Source organism: Annulohypoxylon truncatum (assembly GCF_022578515.1).
Source record: "Annulohypoxylon truncatum strain CBS 140777 unplaced genomic scaffold F4807scaffold_69, whole genome shotgun sequence".
NCBI lineage: Eukaryota > Fungi > Ascomycota > Sordariomycetes > Xylariales > Hypoxylaceae > Annulohypoxylon > Annulohypoxylon truncatum.
Window position 1 is genome coordinate 12,318 of NW_025953855.1, and position 24,425 is coordinate 36,742.

The window sequence follows — 24,425 nt, forward strand, 5'->3', positions numbered from 1 at the left end:
CCCCGAGCTTCATACCTAGACGAGAAATCGGTCCGATCTAAGTTCGGGAATCTCCGGAAAGCAAGCTGGCTATAAGATGCTACCAATAAGTATTACAAGGTAAATAAATATTTGGATGATAAATACACAAACAATTCAAGACATTGGCTCTTCTATCCCTACAGTGGAACTCGAGTGGATATGCACAAGTGTACACACCATGTCGATACGCTCTCAAATAGGTACCTATATCAATGATATGCAAACAGTATCACTCGTCATTGCACAAAACGTATCAAGATTGTTTAACTTCATAATGTGGTTCATTTCGTCTATGAATCAATCCCACCTGTATCTCATAAGGGCATGAATGTAGAATACATGAAAAACCTCAGTAAGCATCAATCGACTAGCAACAGGCATCTGGGTAAACCCTGCTATGAATTACCGTGCTCTGGGGTTGGGGAGGGGTATGGGGAATTATGGAGAGAATATGCCCAATTAGACGATATGACCGGAAAAAGAACACCGAAACCATCCAAACTCCGAAGAACTTTTACGATTCCCATTTCCTTTCCTATCGCTTAGTGCATTTAGTCGACCTCCTCCATCGCGCTGTCGCCGGTCTCAGCAGCAGCGGTCTCAGCGGTAGCTGGCACCTCCTCAACCTCAGGTTCCTCGTCAAGGTTCAAGCCGAGAGACACTAGCTTGTGGATGCGCTCAGCGAAGCCAGCGGGCTCCTCAATGGTGAAGCCAGAGACAAGGAGGGAGGTCTCGAACAAAAGCTGGACGATGGACTTCACGGTCTTGTCGTTCTCACCATCGGCCTCGACCTTCTTCTTCAGCTCCTTGATAATAGGAGACTTGGGGGAGATCTCAAAAGTCTTCTTGGAGCTCATGTAGCTGCTCATGGAGGTGTCACGGAGAGCCTGGGCCTTCATGATACGCTCCATGTTGGCAGACCAACCGAATTGGCCGGTTCGGATGGCGCAAGGAGAGCCAACCAGCTTGTGAGAGACGACAACCTTCTCGACCTTGTCGCCGAGAACATTCTTCAATGACTTGGCAAGACTCTCGTACTCCTTCTCCTCAGCCTCGCGAGCCTTCTTCTCCTCTTCGGTCTCCTCGAGATCGAAGTCCTTGGTGATGTCAACGAGTTTCTTGCCTTCAAACTCCTTCAACTGAGTCATGGCATACTCGTCAATGGGGTCGACCAGGAAGAGAACTTCGAAGTTCTTCTCCTTGAGAGCATCCAAGAAGGGAGACTTAGAAACGGCCTTGATGGACTCGCCAGTGATGTAGTAAATGTTCTTCTGGTGTTCGGCCATGCGGGTGACATAGTCGGAAAGCGAAGTCTGCTCATCGCCGGACTTGGTAGAGTTGAATCGCAGAAGCTTAGCCAAGATCTGTCGGTTCTGGGAGTCCTCGTGGATACCGAGCTTCAAGTTCTTAGAGAAAGCGCTGTAGAACTTGTCGAATTGCTCCTTGTCCTCGGCAATCTCGTTGAACAGCTCGAGAGCCTTCTTGACAATGTTCTTCTTGATGACCTTCATGATCTTGTTTTGCTGGAGAGTCTCACGAGACAAGTTCAAAGGCAGGTCCTCAGAGTCAACGACACCCTTGATGAAGCTAAGCCACTCAGGGATGAGGTCAGTGGCGTCGTCAGTGATGAAGACACGGCGGACATAGAGCTTGATGTTGTTCTTGGTCTTCTTGGTCTCGAAGAGATCGAACGGAGCACGCTTAGGAACAAAGAGGATGGCTCGGAACTCGAGCTGACCCTCAACAGAGAAGTGCTTGACGCCAAGGTGATCCTCCCAGTCATTGGAAAGAGACTTGTAGAAGGCAGCATACTCCTCTTGGGTGATGTCCTGGGGGTTGCGAGTCCAGATGGGCTTCTGCTTGTTGAGCTCTTCCTCCTCGATGGAAGTCTCCTTGACCTTCTTGGTCTTCTTCTTCTTTTCTTTCTCTTCGTCGTCATCGTCGACTTCCTCGATCTTGGGTTTCTTGTCCTCGCCCTCCTCGACCTCCTCAACCTCAGCATCCTCATCGGGGACTTCCTTCTCGGTCTCCTTCTTGACGTGGAGGTAGATGGGGTAGGAGATGAACTCCGAGTGCTTCTTGATGACCTCCTTGATCTTGCTCTCGTTGAGGTACTCGGTCTGCTCATCCTTCAGGTGAAGGATCAACTTGGAGCCACGACCAAGGGGCTCACCCTCGGTGTCAGGCTTAACGCTGAAGGTGCCACCGGCAGACGACTCCCAGATGTACTGCTCGTCATCGTTGTGCTTGGAGATGAATGTGACTCGGTCGGCAACAAGGTATGCGGAGTAGAAACCGACACCAAACTGACCAATCATGGAAACATCGGCACCAGCGGTCAACGCCTCCATGAACTGCTTGGTACCCGAGCGGGCGATGGTACCAAGGTTGTTGACAAGGTCCTGGTGGTAATTGTCAGCAAATAATTACTTAACGACGGGGATAGTTGTCTGAGATAATCAACTTACAGCCTTGGTCATACCGATACCCGTATCACGGATAGTCAAGGTCTTGTTTTCCTTGTCGGGAATAATGTCGATGCGGAGGTCCTTGTTAGACTCCAGCTTGCTGGGGTCGGACAAGGCCTCATATCGGATCTTGTCGAGAGCATCTGACGCGTTGGAAACCAACTCTCGGAGGAAGATCTCCTTGTTGGAGTAGACGGTGTTGATGATGAGGGAGAGAAGCTGAGAGATCTCAGCCTGAAACTCGAAGGTTTCCGACATCTTGAATTTATGTGTGGTAAAGAAAGGGAGATCTGAATATGGTTGATTGTTAGTTTAGCTGAAAAAATAGCGGTGATTTTGGTGACTAGAAAAAAATAGATTGGAGGGAAGTGTTTGGCAAGGAGGGGTACAATGGCGGGGTGAGCAGCGGTTTTGCACAGAGCGCACTTAGTGATATGGCTCAAGTAATGGCGTATTGCGACAAAATCAAAATCCGGTGATATATAACGATGGATCGCTTATACAGGTATTTTTCTTGCAGTTTGGAATGGGGCAGCCTCGTTGGGCAAACTGGGGGAGTGGGATGCAAAGGCAAGGCTGATAGGCGGGAGGTCTACGGAAGAGCAGCAGTGTCTCAACTTACCAGAGATGATGTTTTATGGTAAAGGCGGTTTAGGGGTATCACAAGAAGAGATGGTGATTTGTTAAATCACTTGAAGACGGGAGAGAGTTGTTTTGGTATGAGGAAGAAAAAGATGAGAAGAGTTGAGGGAGGAAAAAAGGGAAGAAGTATGTTCACGAAACGAAGAAGTCGCAGCTAGAAATGTTCTTCACAGCTCTCTTTCCGTGCACGGCCCCACATGGGTTTCTATCGAATTCTACGGCACTTCTGGTAGCAACGAACGGAATCTAGCTCATTCATTGGCTGCACTGAGGCTCCATGGCAACCGCTGTGGAACGGTGATTGGATGAATGCGTCCGGAGCACTGGTATGCAAGTCCAGACCCTCTCGAGCCTTCCATCTCTTTGGTGCCTGCAGTTTCTCCAAACTTCTGGAAAACACAGTCAGGCAGCTCCCAAGGCAACTTCCTAAGGCTGGCTGTCTAGGTGCTAAATTTAATCTAACAAAACACGATTCAGCACTGTAGCTTCCTAAGACATGGATGCAAATGGAACCTGAATTCCTAGATCAAAATGCAATTGACGCTTTGAAAACCCTGCAAACAAGGAGTGGCGATACAATTGGCTCACGACTCATGTACTTACTTCCACCACAGGAATTCCCGTCCCTGCACTATATGATTATATAACTTAGGTAATGTTTCCATTATGTTAACACAGTAAAGTCAATTGTCATATGAGCCAATATGCGCTTTTCTTTTCCCACTTGTTCAAGTAATATCAACGTAGAACATTCGACCCGTTTGGATCATAGCGCTTCCAGACAATGCGCAATTCCCCCGCACTCATACAAGCTGATGGAAAGTGTGAGAAACTTGATGCCCTGGCCCGCCAATCTTCTCCACAAGGATGATTAATTTATTCCCACTTGCCTGATTAGGTAGTAAGGCTGATTCTGATGCTAGCTCCAACTGGCAATGGTTTTGCTTGATTGGCTAGAGGGGCTGAGGGGTGAATGGTAAAACTGCGGCCTATCTCACTGAGGCTGAAGCTGAGGCTCATGTTGAAGCTTGGAAGCTTGGCATGGAACGTTAGATTAATTGATATGTATCAGCGTGGAGTGCTTTATTCCTAGGTATTACTAGAATATACTCTGAAATCTGAGAAGCATCTACAAGTATCTGTATGTATTTTCTTTCAATAATGGCATTTGAAGAGGTTGAGAAATCGATGATAATCGTATGTTCTTGTGCGCTAGAACTTTCCCTATGGGGTTACTACATAGTAAAATATCAAAAGGGGGAAGCATCTCTCGATAGGGTTTTATTCGATTCTTTTTAATTGTAATGAAATACAGGTCTTTTTAAACCGTTAATGTTAACACTATGCCAGGCTTAAATATTAATTGAAACATGGATAGGTATATTTCTATTCCAAATGAGGACGTATGTATCATTACCTTCGAGGTTGGCTACATACCTACCTAAGCTATTCGAGGACAACCGAAAATTCCTACCTGCGATATTGAAGTGGTGGGATACTCCTACGTAGCGGTCTTAATTTGACGCTTCTAGAGAAAATAAGGGAACAATTTAAACATCCGTGTAGGAAAACCAATCCCGCCTCGGAAGGCCCTTCGTTGAGATACGTGTACTTCAGAGGAATAGGTAAATTGGAAAATCTAGTATTATGCTGATAGCTATTATACGGTAGTTAATGTTAGGATTATAAACTTATTTCTTCAGGATTTGATATAGAAAGGATGCGAATGGAAAAAGGCTCAACTTGCGGTTCGCCCTAGTAGACAATGGTTTTCTACTGGCCTCACACAGCTTAAACCTAGGCTCTGGGACCCACGGCCTACCAAAAGCCCTAGACCGGGATGGACAGAAAGCAGAATGAAAATCTATCGGATGTGCTTAAGTTCGGTGGGTGGGTGTTGCTTTGTAATGCGCCAGCGACCTTTAGAATAATCGAAGTACTACCTAAATAAGTACCTTGGGATGATCGCGCACTTCTTATGAGGCCTTTGGCTCGGATGTGAATTCTTAGGTACAGATGGGTGTATTTTAAGTATCCAGTCATTTTTACTTGAACAACTACCTGCTTATGGATGCTACGTGCTCTTGATAAAGCATATTCTTAGCATGACTTCCTCCTTTTTGGCAATATGAGAATGCCTTGAGATTTCTAAGGGTGACAGTCACATTATACGATCTTCATAATACCGATGAGATAGCTGCATGAAGTATTTAGAAAACATATCCATGAAAAAATTAGCACTTTGTCTCGGGTTATAGCGTTGATTCCTGTTGTATGCAAATAGAATCACTCATATAAGCCACGTGGACTTCTTCTCGTGAGTATAGAATAGCTCCCGATACCTATACTCCCCGAAGTAACGAATTTGATAGTCTGAGGACCACCGATCATCATCTGTCTCAGCCCTCTACGCCTCCTGCGCCTCCCCTCTTATTGTCGTACCAATTATTACTACTACAAACCATTGCTAAGACCCTTTTCCAACTGTCCGGTCTCACAGTCCCCAACTATCATACGGCTTCATAAGTTCGTTATTCTTCACCCCTTCGGGAAAATCCTCCTCGCCAAGATGCGTAGTATGCGCCCAAGGTTTAAGTTCATTTTCCTCCCTAATCGTCTTCGAGAAGCACCCACTCCACCCCTTCCTGGGGTACGCCTTATTCACATCGTCCCTGGTGACCGGGTCGATGATCTGCGGGTTAATGCCCATGTTGTCGTAGATAGTAGCCAACTGAATGACCTGTCCTAGGAACGTGATCGTACCCACAGTTCCCAGGTCTTGATGACGGATGATAGCCTCGGCCACAGCTTCAGCCTGAGCTGGGGGTGCTCCAAGCTCCTTTGTAAGGTTCAGGGCCAGAATGCCTCCGTAGAACTCGAACGACATCAACGTGGCCCGCAGGTTGTCGTGCGTGGTGCCGATGTCGTGGAGGAGGCACGTCAGCGCCCACGTAGACAGCGAGAGCTGGCCAAATTGGTCGGGAAATTGGTCTTTGATGATGGAATATCCTGATTATTAGGTTAGTTCGAACTCAAAGGGGATTTGGTATGACCGGACTAAATCCTACCCCAATGGTAGACCCGCATCGAGTGGTTGTACGTCTGCTCGATAAGGTGCTTTTTGGCGTACTCTTGCACCCCCGCAACGATGGCGTCATCCGAAGGAAAGGGGATATCCTTTGCAGTCAAGGGGGATGGCTTGTGAAGATACGGCTTGCCACTGAGGATGGCATTGCCATCAACTGGAACGGCACTCCAACCGTGCTTGACGATATCGTCTGCCGATGCTGCCGGTGTAGATGACATGGTATCAGGTGTTAACGTCTTGCAAAGCTATAGCTTCGTATACTCGACCTGCTGTCGCGTTAACAAAAGGGGTATCCATATCCTTTATATATGATTTACGTCACCGATGACGGAGTTAACATATATTATTTTTATAAATAATATTAGTCAGATTTTAGTGGTACATTATCTATATCGAATTACATCTCCTGCTCGGGTTTTGGTTGTGCAGAATTGGAGTTATATGCTCTCCACAATATATAATTCCGCGGGATGATTGTCTCTTGGTAGTCTTATACTTGAAGACAGTAGCATCGTCAACTTCACCACCACAGTAACTCTACGTAGCTACTCGCCCGCTTCGCGGAGTTATGAGTACACAGTTATCGAAATTGTTGCTAATATATCTCCGACAACTATTCGTTTCCACTTGTGATGTCACACGAGCGAACTTGATATAGGAACCTACTGTCAATTCCCCTGGATTGACAGTGCCGACAATGATGGTAATCACAGTAGGATCGTTAGCTCCGTTGAACATCGTCGATATTTCGGTGTTCTGCTTGAAAGACGGCCATGATTAGTACGAGGCAACGTCATTGAGATAGGACATTGCCGTCATGCGGGGGCTGTCATGGCCGGTTTAATGAGACAGACGCCGAACGGAGCTCGATCGCTTCCGTCTTGACGATGTTAATCAGAATCTGGGCCAATGATTAGTAAAAGTGGTGGAATTCGTGGGGAGAGTGCTGCTAAGACGTACCGAATTTCATAAGACCCTGCCCTTGTCATGTATCTTACCCACTTGACACTTGAGTAGTTGCTCTTCTCAAACACCTTCAAGTATCGTACAAGGAGGCCCGAGCTAGTAAACATGAGAAGACTGAAATTCATGCTTAGAGGTGGGCGTGACCAGGCTTTCTGGTTAGTCATGCTTGTGAGCTCCGCTTCGGCACTTAGCACGAATTCACTCTGACCAGTAAAACGGCCGATCTTCCAGACGATGTTGTTTTCGCTTGGTTCATACTTGGCTTTCCCCTGAGTACAACGTTCGGTGATGCGAGCGGTGTTCAATGGGGTCGGGATACGAACAATAACGTTCGTGGCAAACAATTTACTGCCGAAGTTCGCTTTAACGCCAATGCTATACTCTACTTTGGTCTTGCCAACTTCATTAACGATGGCGTGCACCTTGAAGGGTAGATTGACGTTTTCGGTTGCGCGGTACCGCATGAGCTCGAATTCTCCATCGGGCGGGATGAAGGAGATAATTCGGTCAGAGTCGAATTTGCCTAGCTTCACACATTGATGGAATTGACAGTCCTCCAAGGTGACACTTCCGGCGGCTGCTTTTGTAGCTTTGGTGCCAAGCCTATTACCACTGGGAAGCGACTGAAGCCCGTCATGGTCTAACAGAAGCCGATCATTAAGTCCAAATTTACATTCGGGGGTGCCCGAAAGGTATGCGCGCATGATAATTTGACCGGTAACATCAGCACGGAGAACAGTGCCAGTAGCGGACATTAAGAGGTTGACGTCCTCGATCACGTCGACGAAGGCCTCATTCTTTCTGTATTTGACATCGGCCTTTCTCCAAGATAACGCGCCGGTTGCTTGCATAGTGATCTTAGCTGAGTCTTCTGCGGCACGTTCGGACTTGACACCTTCGGTAGTGATGTACATTTTGAGGGTGTCGGTCTCGGTGTTTTGAGGGTAGCCGAAGTCGATGATTTCTAGAAGCGTAGATATGTTAGGGGTAGTCATCAAGTAGTGCTGGGAGTACAAATTCACCATCTAGAAGTTCGTAGACCAGGACAAAGTTGTTCTTGACAGCTTCCTCGTCGAACTTCCCAAAGTAACCCCTACCAAGCTGAATCAGCCGGTAGAGGAATTCGAAGACGAGCGCGGCATTGGCATTGCTCTTGGTGATGGCGACCAAATAGATGTTTTCGTGCTTGACGTGACTGAATGTGGTGCTTCCGAGGGTGAGAATGGGTGATCGGACCTGAGGATTGGAGATGACTTGAATTCGAAAGACGTCGGCGAGACGAGGTCGGCAATCATTCCGAAAGGCGCGGAAGATCAGGTTCTCGCCTTTTTGATTGAATATTAGGATGCCGGAGAGCATCTTGCCGAGACCTCGTGGACTCGACCCCAAGCTCGTTAAAGGAGAGAATGGGTTCAGGTTCAGGTTCAGATGGTAAATGTTTAAATTTAGAAACCGATAAGGTCACGCCGTTTAGACTAGACGCGGGTTTCTACTAACTGCGTACATGTAGCTAGACGGGAAGACGGGCGTTGGCAGGTGGAGCCCCTTGTCAGCCCACTACAGAATACAGCCAATCAAGTTAGTTTTAGTTACACAAGCCACTAGCGATAAGATAATGATGGGCTCCGCATTTACCCCTGACTGAGATGAGCCACAACGCGGAGTTCCGACTGGGGTAGTGTCTAATCAAGCCACTAAATGTTTAAGCTTAGTCTCAAATTTGAGTCTTCCGTTTGTTTAGTTTATCTTCTTCAACTATTCTCAATTTCCAGGAACGACGTCGCATCTATTATATGACATGTCATGTCGTTTCTCTCCAACTCGGTCTACTCTTTTCACAGTCAACATACTAAGGTCCGTCTTACTCGAAACACAAGTGCGAACCAAGCTACTTATGACAACCTCTTCAGGTGCGGGTGGGACTGCAACCCCCCGACCTAAGAGAGAAAGAGTAGAAAGGTAGCAGACGCGCGTGATGTAATATGTCTAACTCGACTACCGTAGTATCAAGGTTTTTAATACCGGCCTACTACTACTATGAGGTTACTTAGCTCCAACGAAGCTTTCGCCCCTATTTTCCATTAAGGGTACGGCGTAATGCAGTGGTCGTGGAAGACGACTACTTTTCGTCCGAACCCACCGCGACTCCAAATCCCCCCTCGCGGCATCAATTCCCTATTCCGGGGTATTCAGGAACATGTTCCGAGCTTACCCCCGAAGTAGGTATGGTCTAATCCAACTTCCTAGACCCTATTATGTGGAACACCTAACTACGCTTTATTTTCATTGGTCATTCCTTAAAGACGAACTAGTAATCAAAGGCTTCTGATCCAACATTCGTGGGAGACCTCTTCGTCTGTAACCGCTATGGCAACTACACCGGTGCTCCCTTGAGACCATGTCTCTCATAATCATTCGACTTATATCCGCCCTTATCTCCTGTTGTTAAGCCATGGCGATCTCACGGGATCGTAGACCGCGTTCCCGCGTCTAGGGAAATAGTCAGTTGTACGTGGACCAGGTTTGTTCTATCATACGAAAAAGGCACCAGTGCTATGTGGGGAGATCCAACGGAGGCCATGATCAAGTTTATGGCTCTCATGTTCCCGTCTTTCCGACAGATCTGAGATCTAAGCGGAATCTAATTGTGATAAAAGGGCCACTGGTCGCAGCTTGTCTTGTAGGATACTGTTTCACTACACGCTCGCAACTCTTCCAGTGTTCCAAAGCAAGCAAAGTCACAATGTCTGCGAAACTTCTTGTCGCCGCTCTGAGCTCTGTAGCTCTGGCTGCTCCCTTTGATGGCATGGTCGAAGAGCGTGGCAGCCCGACTACTAAGGGTGAGTAACTTGGTTTTTGTCTCATCCCAAGTCTCCAGAATGCGACCCATTGTTAGGCAGAAGAATCACTGACTCTGAATATGAGATAGCCCCTGCGACTACTGTTCTAGCTGCTCGAGGCACAGCCGCATGGTCAGGAAACCCTTTTTCAGGTGTGAACATGTGGGCAAACTCGTACTATGCTTCTGAGGTCTCCGCGTCTGCCGTTCCCACTTTGGGTGCTGGCGCAGAAGCAGTTGCCAAAGTCCCTAGCTTTATGTGGTTGTAAGTAATGGTCTAACAATCCGCCTTTGGCATGGCTTCATCTGATATGTGATACAGAGATACTCGGGATAAAGTTGACTTGATGGGTTCAACCTTGAAGGATATCCAAGCGGCCAATGCGGGCGGTGCAAGCCCCCCTAACGCCGGCATCTTCGTCGTTTACGACCTTCCAGACCGTGACTGCGCGGCCGCTGCGTCAAACGGCGAGTATTCTATCGCCGATGGTGGCGTTGACAAGTATAAGGCATATATCGATGCCATTGTCGAGCAAGTCAAGGCTTATCCCGATATCCTGATGTTACTTGTTATTGGTAAGTTCCAGCGACTTTCGACGACGCCCTTGTTCCCTCTGCTGATCTCGTTACAGAACCCGATTCATTAGCAAACATGATCACAAACTTGAACGTAGCGAAATGCTCAAATGCTCAAGACGCCTACATGGAGTGCACCCAATACGCAATCAAGAATCTCAACCTACCAAACGTTGCTATGTATCTTGACGCCGGCCACGCCGGATGGCTTGGTTGGCCTGCGAACCTAGCACCAGCGGCCAAGTTGTACGCTCAGCTATACAACGACACGGGCTCGCCAGCAGCTCTTCGCGGTCTTGCTACTAACGTCGCTAACTACAACGCCTGGGAAATTGCCACGTGCCCATCGTACACACAAGGCAACGACAACTGCGACGAGTCGAAGTACGTCAATGCTATGGCCCCCCTGTTATCCGCCGCGGGCTGGGATGCGCACTTCATCACGGACACGAGCCGTAACGGCAAGCAGCCTACATCTCAGCAGCAATGGGGTGACTGGTGCAATGTCATCGACACTGGTTTCGGCACCCGCCCGTCGGCTGATACGGGCAGCGACTTACTGGATGCGTTCGTCTGGGTCAAGCCTGGAGGGGAATGCGACGGGACAAGCAACACAACCGCCGCCCGATACGACTATCACTGCGGGTCGGCGGACGCACTGCAGCCGGCCCCTGAGGCTGGCTCGTGGTTCGAGGCGTACTTCGAGCAGCTGTACAAGAATGCCAACCCACCCTTCTAGTGATGCGTCGGTAGGATGGTTGTTTTAAGGGGCATGTGCCATAAATGAAAAGGTTGGAATGATTCAACATATGAAATATATCTATTTATCCCACACAGAAGTCGAGCCGAGGGGAAATATTGAGCATATTCGCCATATAATTCAGTGTATATATTATGTTTTTTCTTAAATACTAGATACTCTACCTAGTTTACGCAAGATCCGCATAACAGATCATACCTCATCAAAAATTACCCCAGCTCATAGTACGTCCCAACCACCTTTTTGTTTTCCCTATTCTTCGTACCTATACCTAGAACCTACCGCCCCCAACAACAGCAACCTGCGACCTAACCGGCACATTCTCCTGTCTTCCGAGGGCCGGGAACCCGTCGACGGGCACGCCGGCGCGGAACAGCAGGCAGTGCGAGGAGCCGCCGAAGTGGAACATGCCGAGCTGCTCGCCCTTGCGCACGGCCTGGCCCTGGGCGACGGTGATCTCGCACGTGCTCACCTCGTCCATGCCGACGCCGACGAACGCCATCAGCCCGATCGCCGGGTTGTCCGCCTGTATGAAGATGACGGCCCGCGTCGCCAGCGCCGTCAGGTACCCCTGCGCGACGCCGATGCCGCGCACGTCGATCTCGTCCGAGCCCGCGCCCGCGCCTTTTTCTCCCGCTCCCGCGTACCCGCCCGCCGGCCCCTCGAACAGAGGCTCGCTGAAGTACGTCCCGTCTTTGACGAAGGCGCGCACTATGCGCCCTGAGACGGGCGAGTGCCATCGGTGGTACGAGAGCGCGGACAGGAAGGCCTGGTACACTGTTGCGCCGTCGAATTGCGCGGCCAAGGGATCGTGGCCCAGCATGTCGAGGACGGAGTACGGCTGGCTCTTGATCCAGAACCGGTCGCGCAGCTTGGCGTGCCGCGCGACGTTGTACACTTTCGACTCGCACGCGTTGGCGATTACGTTGTCGTCGTCGGGCGAGGCGACGGGGCGCGCGGTGTCGCGGAGCTGGCGGGTGAAGAAATCTTTGGACGTTGTTAGTGTATGGGTTATAGGTAGTAATAGGGGGGAGTGGGGCGAAGTTGTTTTCTTACCGTCCCAGGAGGTGTAGCCGTAGTACTTGGCTGCGGGATTGCAGACGTACATGTCTTCGAATCTGTGGGATGTTCTGAGTGGCGCGTTGGCGACGTCCATTACGTCTTTGACGGCGTGCTCTGAGAACCAGCCTTGCTTGTGGGTCGCGAGGACTTCGGCTGATTTTGGTGACTGGCAATCGTCGTCAGAAGATGGACCTCTTAGTGTAACGGGGTCTCATAGTGCCCGGAGACTCACTTTCAGGAACTTGCCCCATTCATTCAGGATCTTCTTAATCATCTTGTTGACCTCCGGATCTAGAAATGCAGCATGGCCACTATATTGTTGGGTTAGTGAGCCTTATTGCACATTCGAATAAATAGGGGTCTGACCTAGGTGTAGCCATCACATAATCGAAGATCCCCACCATAGGAACACCAACCATACCAACGCCAAACGCAGCATCAGTCCACTGAGGAGCTTGCGTAAAGATATGGTTGAGAACGGCTAACATATGCCGGTAATCGCGAATCTGCCTCTTAGTGCCAGTCGGGTCTTTATCGTACGGCTTCTTGAGCGGGATCTCCTCCCACATCTGGTTGAAGTACATGTAGATCCGCGAATTTCCTTCGATGAGTCTCTTAAAGTCTTGGAGGACAGGGATTAGCTCCTTTGCACCAGCTTTGTCGACATGGTCGATTTGCGTTTTGAGCCATTCATGTTGGAGACGGTGGTCCGCGGGTAGCCAGGCACCGTGTCTAAGAGATTATTAGCAACACTAGGAAATATTGACTAGATGATTTTGATATACTCACCTATGGACCCGATGTTCATGAGGGATGTCATGCTCGTCGCCATGTTGGTGAACCATCTTGAATTATATAGGACTTCAACGCTAACCTTCAAACGGGATGCTCTATGTGGATAAATGTTCTATACCAAGAACCGTTCCTGAATTGCCAAGAACAACGGTCTCGCATAGCTCTCATATATCATATTTGACGAGGATGCGGGGTATGGAATCAAGGAAGGCTTTCATAGGTGAGTTTGGAAACTTGGTCATGAATCATGATGTAACTACTGTGTCACTGTAGGGGATTAGTAAGGACCCAAACGGGAGAAAATTGGGTTATATGCAGGTATGTGACCCCTGGCAATCTGAGCTAGAGATGGGATTAGTTCCGGTTGGATGTTTAGGTTTCTCGACAATGGGCCACCATAAGGTAGTCGTCCGATATTTGTTCTTTGGTTTGACCGGAAGTTAGAGTCTTGTGTTACTGTCAGAATCCCTTTCCTAAGCAAGACAGGTGTCAATGATGCAGCATCCTAGACTGGAGGGATTCAGAATTAGTGGATACTCCTTTGTCTGTGATACTGTTCTGGTGCTTGAATGGCCCTATAGTTTTGTCTTAGGGAACATTGAAGATGGAGGTCCTCTTTTGCAGACTGGAGTCCCCCTTTAACTATCTAGGTAGGGGTCATTCAATACCTGTACGAGTTACCGCAATCGTGGCAGCTCGCTCCCAGATCTCCCCTAAAACCGTTAGTATGGCCACGCACTCATCAAAAGGCGCATGGAGCTTACCCTGTTTGCCCTTTTAATGGTAGTCCAAGTGAAACCTTGTTTTTTCTATCCCGCCGGTGCTTCCAGCCAACCTTCACTTCGCCGCAATGACCGCGTTGAACCCCGAGAATAGAGTTATAAACTACTTATGCATAATTCGGGCTGAGAAACGTAGAATCGGTATTACCTCATCGCTGTAACATGACGCCTTGGAGCTAAGCCTAGGCATGACTAGCGTGGTTGAAATGTCAGAACAATTCTGGCAAAGGAAAATAAAGAACCTTAGGACGCTTTCACTAGGTGACGTCTCGAATAGTATCATTGAATAGGTCGCTCCCAGTCCATGTTCTCAAGCCATTGCATGAAATCGTTGTCGGGTCCCAGGAAAGGAGCCTCCATGCCGAAGTTCAAATCTGCCATCGTGGAGTCCATCACACCGGGCACCTGCCAGCTATAGCCCTGCGCCGGTTCCGTCGTCGTAATTTCAAAATTTGCTTGGACAGGTTGGTGAATTTGATCTTGGTGTGCAGGGGGGTCGCTTGAGGCCTGAAGTCGGTCTGCATTTGGAGGACTGAGAATCTTGTCGAGTATATGGGTAATAACCTTACGTCCCTGGTCGCAAATACTAAACGATCCGTCTGAAGGATCGATAGCTCCTAACCTAGCTGCGAAGATGGCCAAGTCTTGGATCGTCTGGCTTCTAGGTAAGAGGGGCTCTTTAGGATAGACGGGTAGTTGTTCTTGCTTCAATAACTCGACCGCGATGACACCTGCACTCCTCAAACCCTGCACCGCGAGTAGAGAAGCAATATCGGTCTGAAACAACATCCCTAAGTCGTGACGTTGACTCATTAACAAGATATCCTTCAAGATCGATCGTGCGATGTGTATGAGCTTCTCCGAGCTCGCACCAGCTTTGCGAATGAGTACGCGCTGGAGCAGAAGATCGTTAGAACGGAACGCTTGACGTATAACGATCATGAACATGATTTCCGTCGGCGTTTTGCCTTCAAATTCTATAGGTCCGTCTCTTATTTTCTGGATGAAAGGCGGCAATCCTTCCATGTGTTGCTCGCACCGCCTCTCGATGCTTTCTGCGCGGATTAGAATCTCCTCAGGCGTATACTGAGCCAGAGCCAAGTCGAGTATATCTTCCCTCTTCGGAGAAAACCCCTGCCAGGTTTTGATCCAAGTGACACGGTGTATTTTCCCGGACGTGTTATACCCGTTCTCGTCTAGACTAGCCAGTGCTAGAGCCAATTCGTCCCCTTCAAGGACTAATTGGGGAGCGGTAAGGTCCAACGGAGCTTGGAATCTGCAGTATCGGTACGAGAGCCGAGGGGGCCGGCCTAAGAATGTCGAGATACCGATCTCTGCGCTATATGTCTGGGTGAAGAGTCTTTTCCGTGTCTCCGATAGGAAGAACGGAAGTCCATCCTCTTCCTTGACGCCCTGATGTAAGCCCATGGCAATAGCTGCGGCAACGATCTCCCCACACTGAGTGTATGAAGCGTGGCTAGTATCGCCCTTAAGCCTACCGGTCAGGCAAAAGTTTTCCATTAGCAGCCAGGCGAACAGGTCGTCCAGCGAGTTGCAATCGCGACAGAAGCTCAGGCAAATCTCTGCTATTTCACTCATCTGCCTTGGAAACGAGGATTGCGTGAGTTTAGGGGTTTTCGAATCCCGATCTAACGGCTCAGGGGTACTAGCGCATTGGCCGGCTACCGCCGCGATAAGGCCAATGACTTCCCATCGTAGACCGGGTCCAGTGGCAGAACGTGCCCACTGCACGACGTAGATTAGCAAGAGGCACGCGTGGCGATTAGGAACAATTTTTCTTAGAAGACTCGATGCATGGGGAAATTGTAGAAGAATAACTTACTTGCGTCGCTGTAGTATTCTTGTTGAAGGTGAGAGGCATTTGGGTGTTGCACCAGATTAAACCGCAGAGTCGGCGAATCTTTTCAGGATTCTGTTCTCTCAACTGTGTATCAAACGTTAGTATCTCATACGCCCCCCAAAGCTTCATTTCACGGCCATCGACCAGGAGTAAAACTAGAGCCCTAGGGGAAAGTGTTGTTATGGATACGTACGGTATCACCATGGTGTGGCCAAAGACCCCACAGCCATTCTTTCATGATAGGCTCTATACATATACAGCACTCATCTTCGCATACCTCGTACCAGCGTGATACCAGACGGATAAGCAGAGAGTTATCCTTTAGGAAGCCGAGAACTTTACATCCTTGGGCTATCCGATCTTGTGACAGCTTAACTTTCTGAACGTGAGAAGACTCTAGATCGGGACCAGAGACGCCGGAGCTACCTAGGCCATCTTCGAATATGGAAATGTAGGAAGTTTCTCCGAGGAAGCCTTGATTCCCGGTATGGCTGGTGTACTCATCCCGAAAGTTCAGTGGCGGAGCAGATGCAGCTCGATGGACTTCACGTGTCACTACTTCAGTAGGACGTGACAACGGGGTCTGGGGTGTTAAAAAGCTTGGGTTTTCTGTTCCTGGGCTTGGCGTCTCAACCGACTGAGCTATGATCACGGAGCTTTCGTCATGCGTCGACGCCACCGGTGTTGGGGGCGTAGCACCACCTCTTCGACGATTCTAATTCCAAGCGTTAGCTCGACTTAATCTTGTAAGGCCTACCGCATAACCAACGATCGTGGAGTGATGTCATCCAACTAACCTGGGTTAGAGGATTTGGATGGTAGATACACTGATCGACACATCGCCTCTTAACACATCTCCCACAAGCCGGAACAACATGGTCACATCTTAACTTAGATAGTCTACATGGTTCACATGATCTAGATAGTGTAGGCAGTAGAGAGATAAGACTAAACTCCCAGTACGCAAGGTGCATGGTGTTTAGATAGGCAGTATCCAACTTTGCATCACACGGACTGGGGAGTTCAGACTCGATCCCGTAGTGCCCCTAATGTAAGCTTGCGGAGGTAGGAGAGAAGAATTAGGGAAGAGAGAATGTGAGAATGCATACTGCAGTTTTCCATTACGTCGATATTTCCCAGTCAAAGATCGCTGGGTGGACTGTAAATTTATTATTTGGCCACCGAGTGGCTGTTGTGGATTCATCCCTAAGACCTCGGAATCAAATTGAGGGTCTGTGTAGAGAAGATGTCGGAGTTCATGAAGCGAGATGGTCTCTCGAATGCGTTTCTAACTATAGTAAGCGATCGGTGGTTTCTAACATTGTAAGTGTGGTTGTTACAGGTTAATGAGTGAAGGAAGGAGGGAAACGTGAAGATGAATTCCGAAGTTTCGGGGACGTTGATTGGTCACAAAGCGCCATTCGGGTTTCGGCATATTACCAAAAGTGGCGTTTCTGTCAGCTTAATTGTTAGTGCGCCTCCAGCCACCTTCGTCTTGGAGACGAACACGGAATTATTTCATCTTCCAACGTCGAAATTTGTTGTTGGGTTGGATCTCTCAACTACAAGGCACTAGGTCAGAAAGGCTAGAATTTATCACATAACATGATCCTCATAGATTCTTCTGCCGATTCTAGAGCTATGCATAGATGTTGGTTTTCCGGAATATAATTACCTCGAATAGCAGCCAACTGCAGCTCCATTGTCATTTGATCTAATGCATAGGGGCATACTCGGACGCTACTGCTTAAGTCAAATAGTTAATGATGAATTAGGTCAGCTGAATATGCGATTATCTTTTATATATTCGCTTCCAAAGTTGATAGTTCGTCAAGAGCTATTATAGGACTCGATCCATAACGTTCATGGCAATAGTGAAACTCGGTGTTATTATTGATCGCAGCGAAGAACATTGAGACGAGGGAGTTGATTTTACTTGCCGCTATCTTGGCTCTGGTTTCTACTTCTATTGACGACGTTCTAGGTATCTAAAGGTGTCGCCCTTCGCGAGAGGGGCTCCGGGGAGAAGGGGTATGCCCCGTAATGGGGTTAATCCTCAACTTTAACTCGGACACGGGGGACTCGATGAAGACGCATTGATAGCTCACCTAGACCGGTCAAGAACTCGTGCTTTCAGCCGCAATGGCGACAGAGAGAAGAAGGTCATCATCGTCGAGAGGGTGTGGAGGGTGTGCATCGAGAGTTCCGCATAGGGGCGAATGGAAAAGGCCGTGCTATCGAGAAATCTAGAAGGCTCGAGCCGGGCGCTGGCTACGTCAACACTTGAAGGGACTGGCGCATTTGACTTATCCAACGAGAGGTGTACTTACGATCGTCGACTAGGTGCCTTAGGAACTACATGGCTTCAATGGAGCGTTATCTACCTAAGGAGCCATGGAGCGCCGTAGACGAAGCTATGAGCGTACGCCAGGTCCCATGACATTCACCGAAACTGCGCATCAATAACCAATACATAGTAGCGAAATAAAGATAATGCGGCACAGAAGGATTTGATGCACAAAGTGTGTGTTGCAATGGAGATGGAAGAAATCTGGTGAACTCGCAAGTTTCCGACGATCTAGTCGTTATCTTTCCGGTCAGCTACGGTGACACGGAGATCAATGGGCTGAAGAAAACAAGAATTTGTGTTAGCTGAAGGTAGCTGGAGCAGCTGGAAGTCTGTTGGGGCGACCCGTCAGCCTGTGAGGCGTTCCAAGGCGTTCGGATGCATAGCCTCATATGTCATCACTACATGCAATATTGAAAAAGATATTCGCTAATATATTCCCTTTTCTGTCACTTCAGCCAAGACGAGCCTTATGCCGATAACCACGTGGAATGGTGCATCCGGAGGGAACCATTGTCAGCATGCGGAACCGAAATGTGAGCAGTCAGGTTGCTCTCACCCAGCCTTGGAAGATCCTCTCCGGGAGGAGCACGAAGGTGTTTACGTAAGTTGTCGTCTATTCATGGAACGCCGCTATTGTTTCTAGATGTTGGTACTGCAGTGTAACACAGTGAGGAATTAATCGGACATTACAACAATTCCTTGCCTGCGAAGGATCCTTATCAATATTACGTGCGAGAACTTTGGACGATTCATCATCGCGAGAGAACGACGGGATACATTTTATGTTGGATGGTTTTATCAACAATACTTCTATTCACATAGGAATCGTTAGTCAAACCCTGCTACCGCGCATCTACACATACAAATCCTGAAATAAAGCCTCATGACCTATATACAGAATGAGATGAGAACCAATCTATTCAGAAACTTGGCCCAAGGAGTACGTATTCGGACAGCAGGCCCCCTGCGATGGCGCCTCCTGCCAACCAAAATCCGTACCTGAACCACCACCAGCAACTCGCAGAGTCCTTAAGCTCAACGTTGGCGATCATAGCGCCCAACGAGAGCAAGGAACCGCCAGCCGCAATCACATGGAATTGAATACCCATGTCCAACAAGCTTCCGCATGTATATAGCAGTGCGACCATGCAACCAAGGGATAGCCATAGGGCAGGCTTCGTCTGGTCCTTGAGTAGCACTGCGATGCTCTTCAATCCCACCTTGATGTCGTCCTTGACATCTTGATGAGCGTAGATAGAATCATAGATGACCGTCCAGAGGATAGACGCGAGGAAGAGGCATGCGATCGATGGCTCGACCCAGAAGTGCATCTTCCATCCGTCTTCCGCGCCAAACGGACCTCCGGTGAAGGGCTTTAGCCCCATTGCACAAGAACCCATCATAATGCCCCAAGCTAAGCAGAATCCGAGCACTATCTGTGCAAAATTCGTGTGTCGCTTCGCCCAGGGGTAGTAGTATGTGCCAATGATGTTTGGGACCGCGTATATCGCGCTTCCGCTCGGCATCAAGAGCAGGAACGAGGCTGCGCCGATGGCTTGCGTAGCCGTGAATATGAAGGCGCCCCGGGGGCTGATAGCCCCTCGAGGAATAGGCCTCTTGCTCGTGCGCGCGATGGACTTATCGATGGGCGCATCGATCAGGTCGTTCCAGCCGTGGGCTGCGTTCGAGAAAAAGAAGCTGCCCCCGAACATAACGGCACCCGCATGTAAGACTTGGGACACGGGTGATCTCTTGATGATGGCGGCGAGGATGACACCGAAGAAGTGAGGGAAGTAGATGAGGAAGAGGGCGGCCGGCGGACTCAGTCTCGCCAGTTGGACGTAGGGAACCCAAGACGAGGGCAAGAGGCCAACCCAGCCGCCAGCGTGCCCGCCGCCGTACTGTTGTGCGAGGGCATTGTTCTGGAAGGCCGCTGCCTCCTCCTCGGCCGAGTGAGGTTTTTCGTTGCTTGCCTTACTGCCCATAGTGGATGGGGATCGACAGAGGGGTTCAGAGGGGTCCCGAAAGGGCGGGATGGCGAAGGGTATTAAGGAATCATTTCCTCTTCTACCCTTCTTCAGGACAAGCCCGGGTGCGAAAAGAAACCACTTATATCACTCTTACCGCTAGGACTTGGTAGCCCAAGACGCTAGTTGGAATAGCCTAGTAGATCGTCAAGGATGGCATGGGAACAGTAACCCCTAATCCACATGTAAGTGATGGATCCTTCACCCCACACGAGACGATATCGTCTTGTCCGTCGAGATCCTCCTAGCCTGATTTGTGTTATTTCCCTCTGCGTTGCTGACGGGAGGCTGAGAATAAGCTCGATACGCTTACCATAGGGTCGGGTCATGCTAAAGAGAGGAGCCAATCATGGATAGCGGGTAGACTTGACTATCAGAGACATCCATCACCTCATCGGATGAGGTGGGTGAAGACGTACCCTCTCCAATAAAAGTTGACATTGCGGTGGAGGGAATAACTGTTTCAGTAAACGTATGCACTAGGGTGCTTCGTCTCCGCAGATTATAGGACCTCCCTCCTTGATGCTAATCCGAGATTCGGTCCCTAATCGAGCTGACGGCGGGCATTCGAGCTTGACAGGAACTGTGAGTGGGTATACGTAAGTCACCTCGCTTGGAAACGTCAGGTTTGCGCCAATCGGTCAAAATGATACTACTCTAGGCTGGGAGGACTAAGAGGTGCTAGGCTATGTCCGTCCGCAGAGTAGTCAAGAAAGGTCCTAGGCAGGGTAGCTTGCGGGATGAAAAATTACGCTTTAAGATTCCAAGAACAGTTAGAAACTCTGCAACGGCAGGATAACCTTGGCTTAGGTAAGAGGACTATGCCCCTGATACCCACATGAGGTGAATAAAACGACCTAATTCTAGGCGTCCAGAGCGTTGCGGTAGGGTTACACGTGTTTTCCAGCAGGAATACTGGAACTGATCAGCTGTACCAGCCACGGCGCGATTCAACATAAGCTCTTTCCCATCGGAGTAAGCCCGTCAAGACCTTGGCTTGCTGTATGTAACTCTCGGACGAGAGTCTTCAGACGGCACGGAACAATCCTAGATGTCCCGAATGCTCCGACGTCAGAATCGTCGCCCACGAGCCACCGGCAAGGTTGTTTCTGCAGCATATAAATAGAGATCTACATGTGACTGTAGGCTTAACGCTTTTCAGCTCAAGCGCGATTAATGCACAACCGAATTAACTACGACAGCCATGTTTGGAATACCGTAGCACACTGTTTATTAGCCTTGTTCGTAGGGCCACGCTAGGCATACCAGTTCCCACCCGCATGCTACTAGTCCGCGGGCTAATACGAGTTCGGTCGGCCGTCAGGGACGAAATGATAACCCTGTCAATGCTGGGGCAGATAAAGATAGGGTAGTGATGTGAACAAGGTCTAGCTCCTTCGAGGGCATATCGTCCATTCCGTGATTATATGACATCCATGTCAAAATCTCGGTATACGTATTACAGGGTCCCAAGCCGCGAAGGGGGCGCTTAATGGCTTGATCCTTCTCGAATTACTATGTTACCACAAGATGGATTCACCTAAGCCAAGCTTGAACTTAGCCCCTTTCCTGGGCCAACGGCATAATGGATCTTTCCGAGGATATGTTGGCTCTTAGGGCCGGACGAGGCTTTATGAAATTCCATGTTATTTAATAAGTAGAACTGGGATTCCTCCGGAAGCCCAGTTCTGCTAGACCATCCGCCGTTCGTGCACTACCGGTATCCAACTAGCACTCTTGACGCCGAGCCGGTGTGAATAGCTAGAGCCCGCGATCTAAAGCCTTTGGCGCCAGCGCGAGCAAGACGACTATGGCGCGTTCTACTGTAGCCCAGGCTCTTGTTGGCCTCCTTTTTGCCTTCTCCTCAGTAGCAAGAGCTTCTCCGGACCAGGCTCTGTGCAACACAATCAAGACCAAGCTTGGCAATGACACTGTCGAAGCTACGGACGGTACCTACGAAGCTCTCAGCACCGAGAATTGGTATTGTTTACGTTTGTCCAATGTCGAGATTGGGTAACTAATTCTGGCATATAGGTCGCAAACTGTCTGGGCGAAGCCAGCATGCATCATCCAACCCTCCAACGCCAAGGAGCTCACATATGTCGTCTCGACCGTAGTAGGCCAGAAAGCGAAGTTCGCCATACGTTCTGGCGGACACTCGGTCGTCCCCGGAGCCGCAAACATCAATGGGGGCGTTTTGATCGATATGGCGCGATTCAACTCCGTGGAGTATGATGCGAACAAGAAAGTCGCGACGGTAGGCTCTGGACTTCGATGGAAAGAAGTCTACACCGCGTTGGATCCTTACAATGTGACCGTTGTTGGGGGCAGAGTCCTAGAAGTCGGTGTTGGTGGTTTGATCCTTGGAGGTGAGCCCTCCCCTTTCATTTCAGCTGGTGGGATGAATCGCTAACGATTGTTACAGGTGGTCTCTCTTACCTCGCGGACCTCCATGGGTTGGTTTGTGACAATGTAGTCAATTTTGAGGTAAGGGAGGCTTCAGCTGAAAACCCGCCCTGTTTGACCTAGTGCTGACTTAAGATCCGCATTGGTATAGGTTGTCACCGCAAAGGGAACTGTTGTAAACGCAAGCGCAACGTCCAACCCGGATTTATTCTGGGCTTTGAAGGGTGGAGCTAACAACTTCGGTAAGACGTGATAAAATGTGATTCCATTCTGTTATATAAACGGTTGGTCGGCTTACACATCAGCAGGCATCGTTACGAAGTTCACATTGAAGGCTTACGACATCCACGATGCATGGGGTGGCGTCAGGGTGTATTCGCTTGATGCCCTGCCAGCGCTGTTTGACGCCATGTACCAATACCAATCAGTTGCGAACAAGGACCCTTATGCGAACATCATGTTGCAAGCTTTCCCAACCAATGCGAGCATCGGTGCCATCCTGAACATGGTGTACCTGAAGCCAGAGGCAGAACCGGAAGCCTTTGCGCCTTTCCGAAATATCACGCCCCTAGCGGATCAGACCAAACTTCAGACACTGACTGAGCTCATGCTCGCGGCGCCTCTCCCTGAGCTAACGCGGTAAGTCCCAAGAAGGCCCGTGATAATTATTCCCTGTATTAATATGTTATTGCAGTGTGAACTGGTTCAGTTCGAGCTACACCACCGACAAAAAGTTATTCAGTCAAGTCGCTGATATCGTGACCAAAGCCCCGGAGATTGAGGAGATCTCCAATCTGACCGCGGGGTCCCTGGCTTTCGGCTGGCAGCCAATTTCGAGTAGCGCTGTCCTCGCGGGACATGCTAGCGGTGGAAACCCGCTAGGGCTACAACCGGTGAACCAGACTTGGCTCGTGTTGGATGTGGGCTGGTGGAAACCGGAAGATGACGAGCTTGCGCACAATTACACTCTGAGCATAATTGATAAGATCGACGACGCGTCCAAGGCCAGCGGTAACTACGTCGATTACATATTCATGAACGACGCTGCCGCCGATCAGCCCGTGATCGAACATTACGGGCAAGAAAACGTGGCGAAGCTGAAGGCCACAGCGCGGAAGTACGACCCTGACCAAGTCTTCCAGAACCTGGCTTCAGGGGGGTTCAAGTTACCTTGAAGTTACCCTGACACCTTGAGGTCCGAAGATATTTCTTTGGTAGATATGCAAGGCCGATGTAACCTAGCTGGCCAATGGCAGAATAAGGATTTTCCAGAATTGTAATGTATATTGTATATATTAAGATACCCCTATGCTGACTTGCGGTTAAGTGTTGTATGCGAACATACTATGTAGTAGTGAGATAGTAGTGGGATATGTAGCGCTTTGAGCTCTTGGAATTCCTTGGTGTATTTATCAAAGCTATCACCTATCTAGAAACGTAGCTTAGCACCGGTGCCGAATCTATCGAATATCTCCGTAGCTTATAAATAGTGTCTTCCAAGAGCCGTGAGAACCGTGCGAGCCATCAGGTAGTTCTTCAAGGACTATCGCTGAAGATGGAAACAAGCGCCGTTTCTGGTGGAATGCGGATTCATATTAGCGACTATAGAATTCTATAGCCGAGAATTAGCTAACTAGAAGCTGTTTAGCTTTTCAGTAGCTTCTGATATCGGCGTAGAATTAGCTGTGCCGCAACCTTACTTTTAGGCTCGTGGATCTCGCGATCATTGTTACGTACGTCAAGTATCTCAGAGATCTCGCCGAGAAATTTGAATAAGCAAGG

The 24,425-nt window shown here is 49.2% G+C and overlaps 8 protein-coding genes across 8 annotated transcripts; 2 read left to right on the forward strand and 6 right to left on the reverse strand.

Annotated features, from left to right (window-relative positions):
• Window positions 1-572: 572 nt before the first annotated feature.
• F4807DRAFT_465967 (heat shock protein 90) lies at window positions 573-2,747 on the reverse strand (the record flags this gene model as incomplete). The annotated part of the gene is made up of 2 exons (XM_048002339.1): window positions 573-2,423; window positions 2,490-2,747. 2 exons carry the CDS (start codon window positions 2,745-2,747, stop codon window positions 573-575), a joined length of 2,109 nt encoding a protein of 702 aa, XP_047848662.1.
• Window positions 2,748-5,316: 2,569 nt separating this feature from the next.
• F4807DRAFT_448715 (cyanamide hydratase) lies at window positions 5,317-6,540 on the reverse strand. The gene is made up of 2 exons (XM_047999952.1): window positions 6,200-6,540; window positions 5,317-6,140 (listed from the first exon to the last, which is right to left on the reverse strand). Exons 1-2 carry the CDS (start codon window positions 6,435-6,437, stop codon window positions 5,626-5,628), a joined length of 753 nt encoding a protein of 250 aa, XP_047848663.1. The 5' UTR covers window positions 6,438-6,540; the 3' UTR covers window positions 5,317-5,625.
• On the reverse strand, window positions 6,541-8,682 carry F4807DRAFT_448716 (Mu homology domain-containing protein). The gene is made up of 3 exons (XM_047999953.1): window positions 8,208-8,682; window positions 7,180-8,149; window positions 6,541-7,120 (listed from the first exon to the last, which is right to left on the reverse strand). The coding sequence occupies exons 1-3, from the start codon at window positions 8,542-8,544 to the stop codon at window positions 7,114-7,116; spliced, it is 1,314 nt and encodes a 437-aa protein (XP_047848664.1). The 5' UTR covers window positions 8,545-8,682; the 3' UTR covers window positions 6,541-7,113.
• Window positions 8,683-9,534: 852 nt separating this feature from the next.
• On the forward strand, window positions 9,535-11,485 carry F4807DRAFT_360471 (1, 4-beta cellobiohydrolase). Its single transcript, XM_047995558.1, has 4 exons — window positions 9,535-10,025; window positions 10,115-10,289; window positions 10,347-10,600; window positions 10,657-11,485. The coding sequence occupies exons 1-4, from the start codon at window positions 9,929-9,931 to the stop codon at window positions 11,337-11,339; spliced, it is 1,209 nt and encodes a 402-aa protein (XP_047848665.1). The 5' UTR covers window positions 9,535-9,928; the 3' UTR covers window positions 11,340-11,485.
• Window positions 11,486-13,747, reverse strand: F4807DRAFT_360199 (Phophatidylserine decarboxylase-domain-containing protein). The gene is made up of 5 exons (XM_047995555.1): window positions 13,212-13,747; window positions 12,789-13,154; window positions 12,655-12,733; window positions 12,417-12,588; window positions 11,486-12,347 (listed from the first exon to the last, which is right to left on the reverse strand). Exons 1-5 carry the CDS (start codon window positions 13,265-13,267, stop codon window positions 11,632-11,634), a joined length of 1,389 nt encoding a protein of 462 aa, XP_047848666.1. The 5' UTR covers window positions 13,268-13,747; the 3' UTR covers window positions 11,486-11,631.
• Window positions 13,748-13,988: 241 nt separating this feature from the next.
• F4807DRAFT_360390 (uncharacterized protein) lies at window positions 13,989-17,034 on the reverse strand. Its single transcript, XM_047995557.1, has 4 exons — window positions 16,658-17,034; window positions 16,054-16,575; window positions 15,843-15,944; window positions 13,989-15,745 (listed from the first exon to the last, which is right to left on the reverse strand). The coding sequence occupies exons 1-4, from the start codon at window positions 16,832-16,834 to the stop codon at window positions 14,279-14,281; spliced, it is 2,268 nt and encodes a 755-aa protein (XP_047848667.1). The 5' UTR covers window positions 16,835-17,034; the 3' UTR covers window positions 13,989-14,278.
• Window positions 17,035-19,130: 2,096 nt separating this feature from the next.
• On the reverse strand, window positions 19,131-20,195 carry F4807DRAFT_465973 (UbiA prenyltransferase; the record flags this gene model as incomplete). Its single annotated transcript, XM_048002340.1, has 1 exon — window positions 19,131-20,195. One exon carries the CDS (start codon window positions 20,193-20,195, stop codon window positions 19,131-19,133), a length of 1,065 nt encoding a protein of 354 aa, XP_047848668.1.
• Window positions 20,196-21,514: 1,319 nt separating this feature from the next.
• Window positions 21,515-24,259, forward strand: F4807DRAFT_360191 (putative FAD-binding oxidoreductase). The gene is made up of 6 exons (XM_047995554.1): window positions 21,515-22,217; window positions 22,272-22,606; window positions 22,663-22,724; window positions 22,795-22,885; window positions 22,952-23,282; window positions 23,338-24,259. Exons 1-6 carry the CDS (start codon window positions 22,048-22,050, stop codon window positions 23,816-23,818), a joined length of 1,470 nt encoding a protein of 489 aa, XP_047848669.1. The 5' UTR covers window positions 21,515-22,047; the 3' UTR covers window positions 23,819-24,259.
• Window positions 24,260-24,425: the final 166 nt, after the last annotated feature.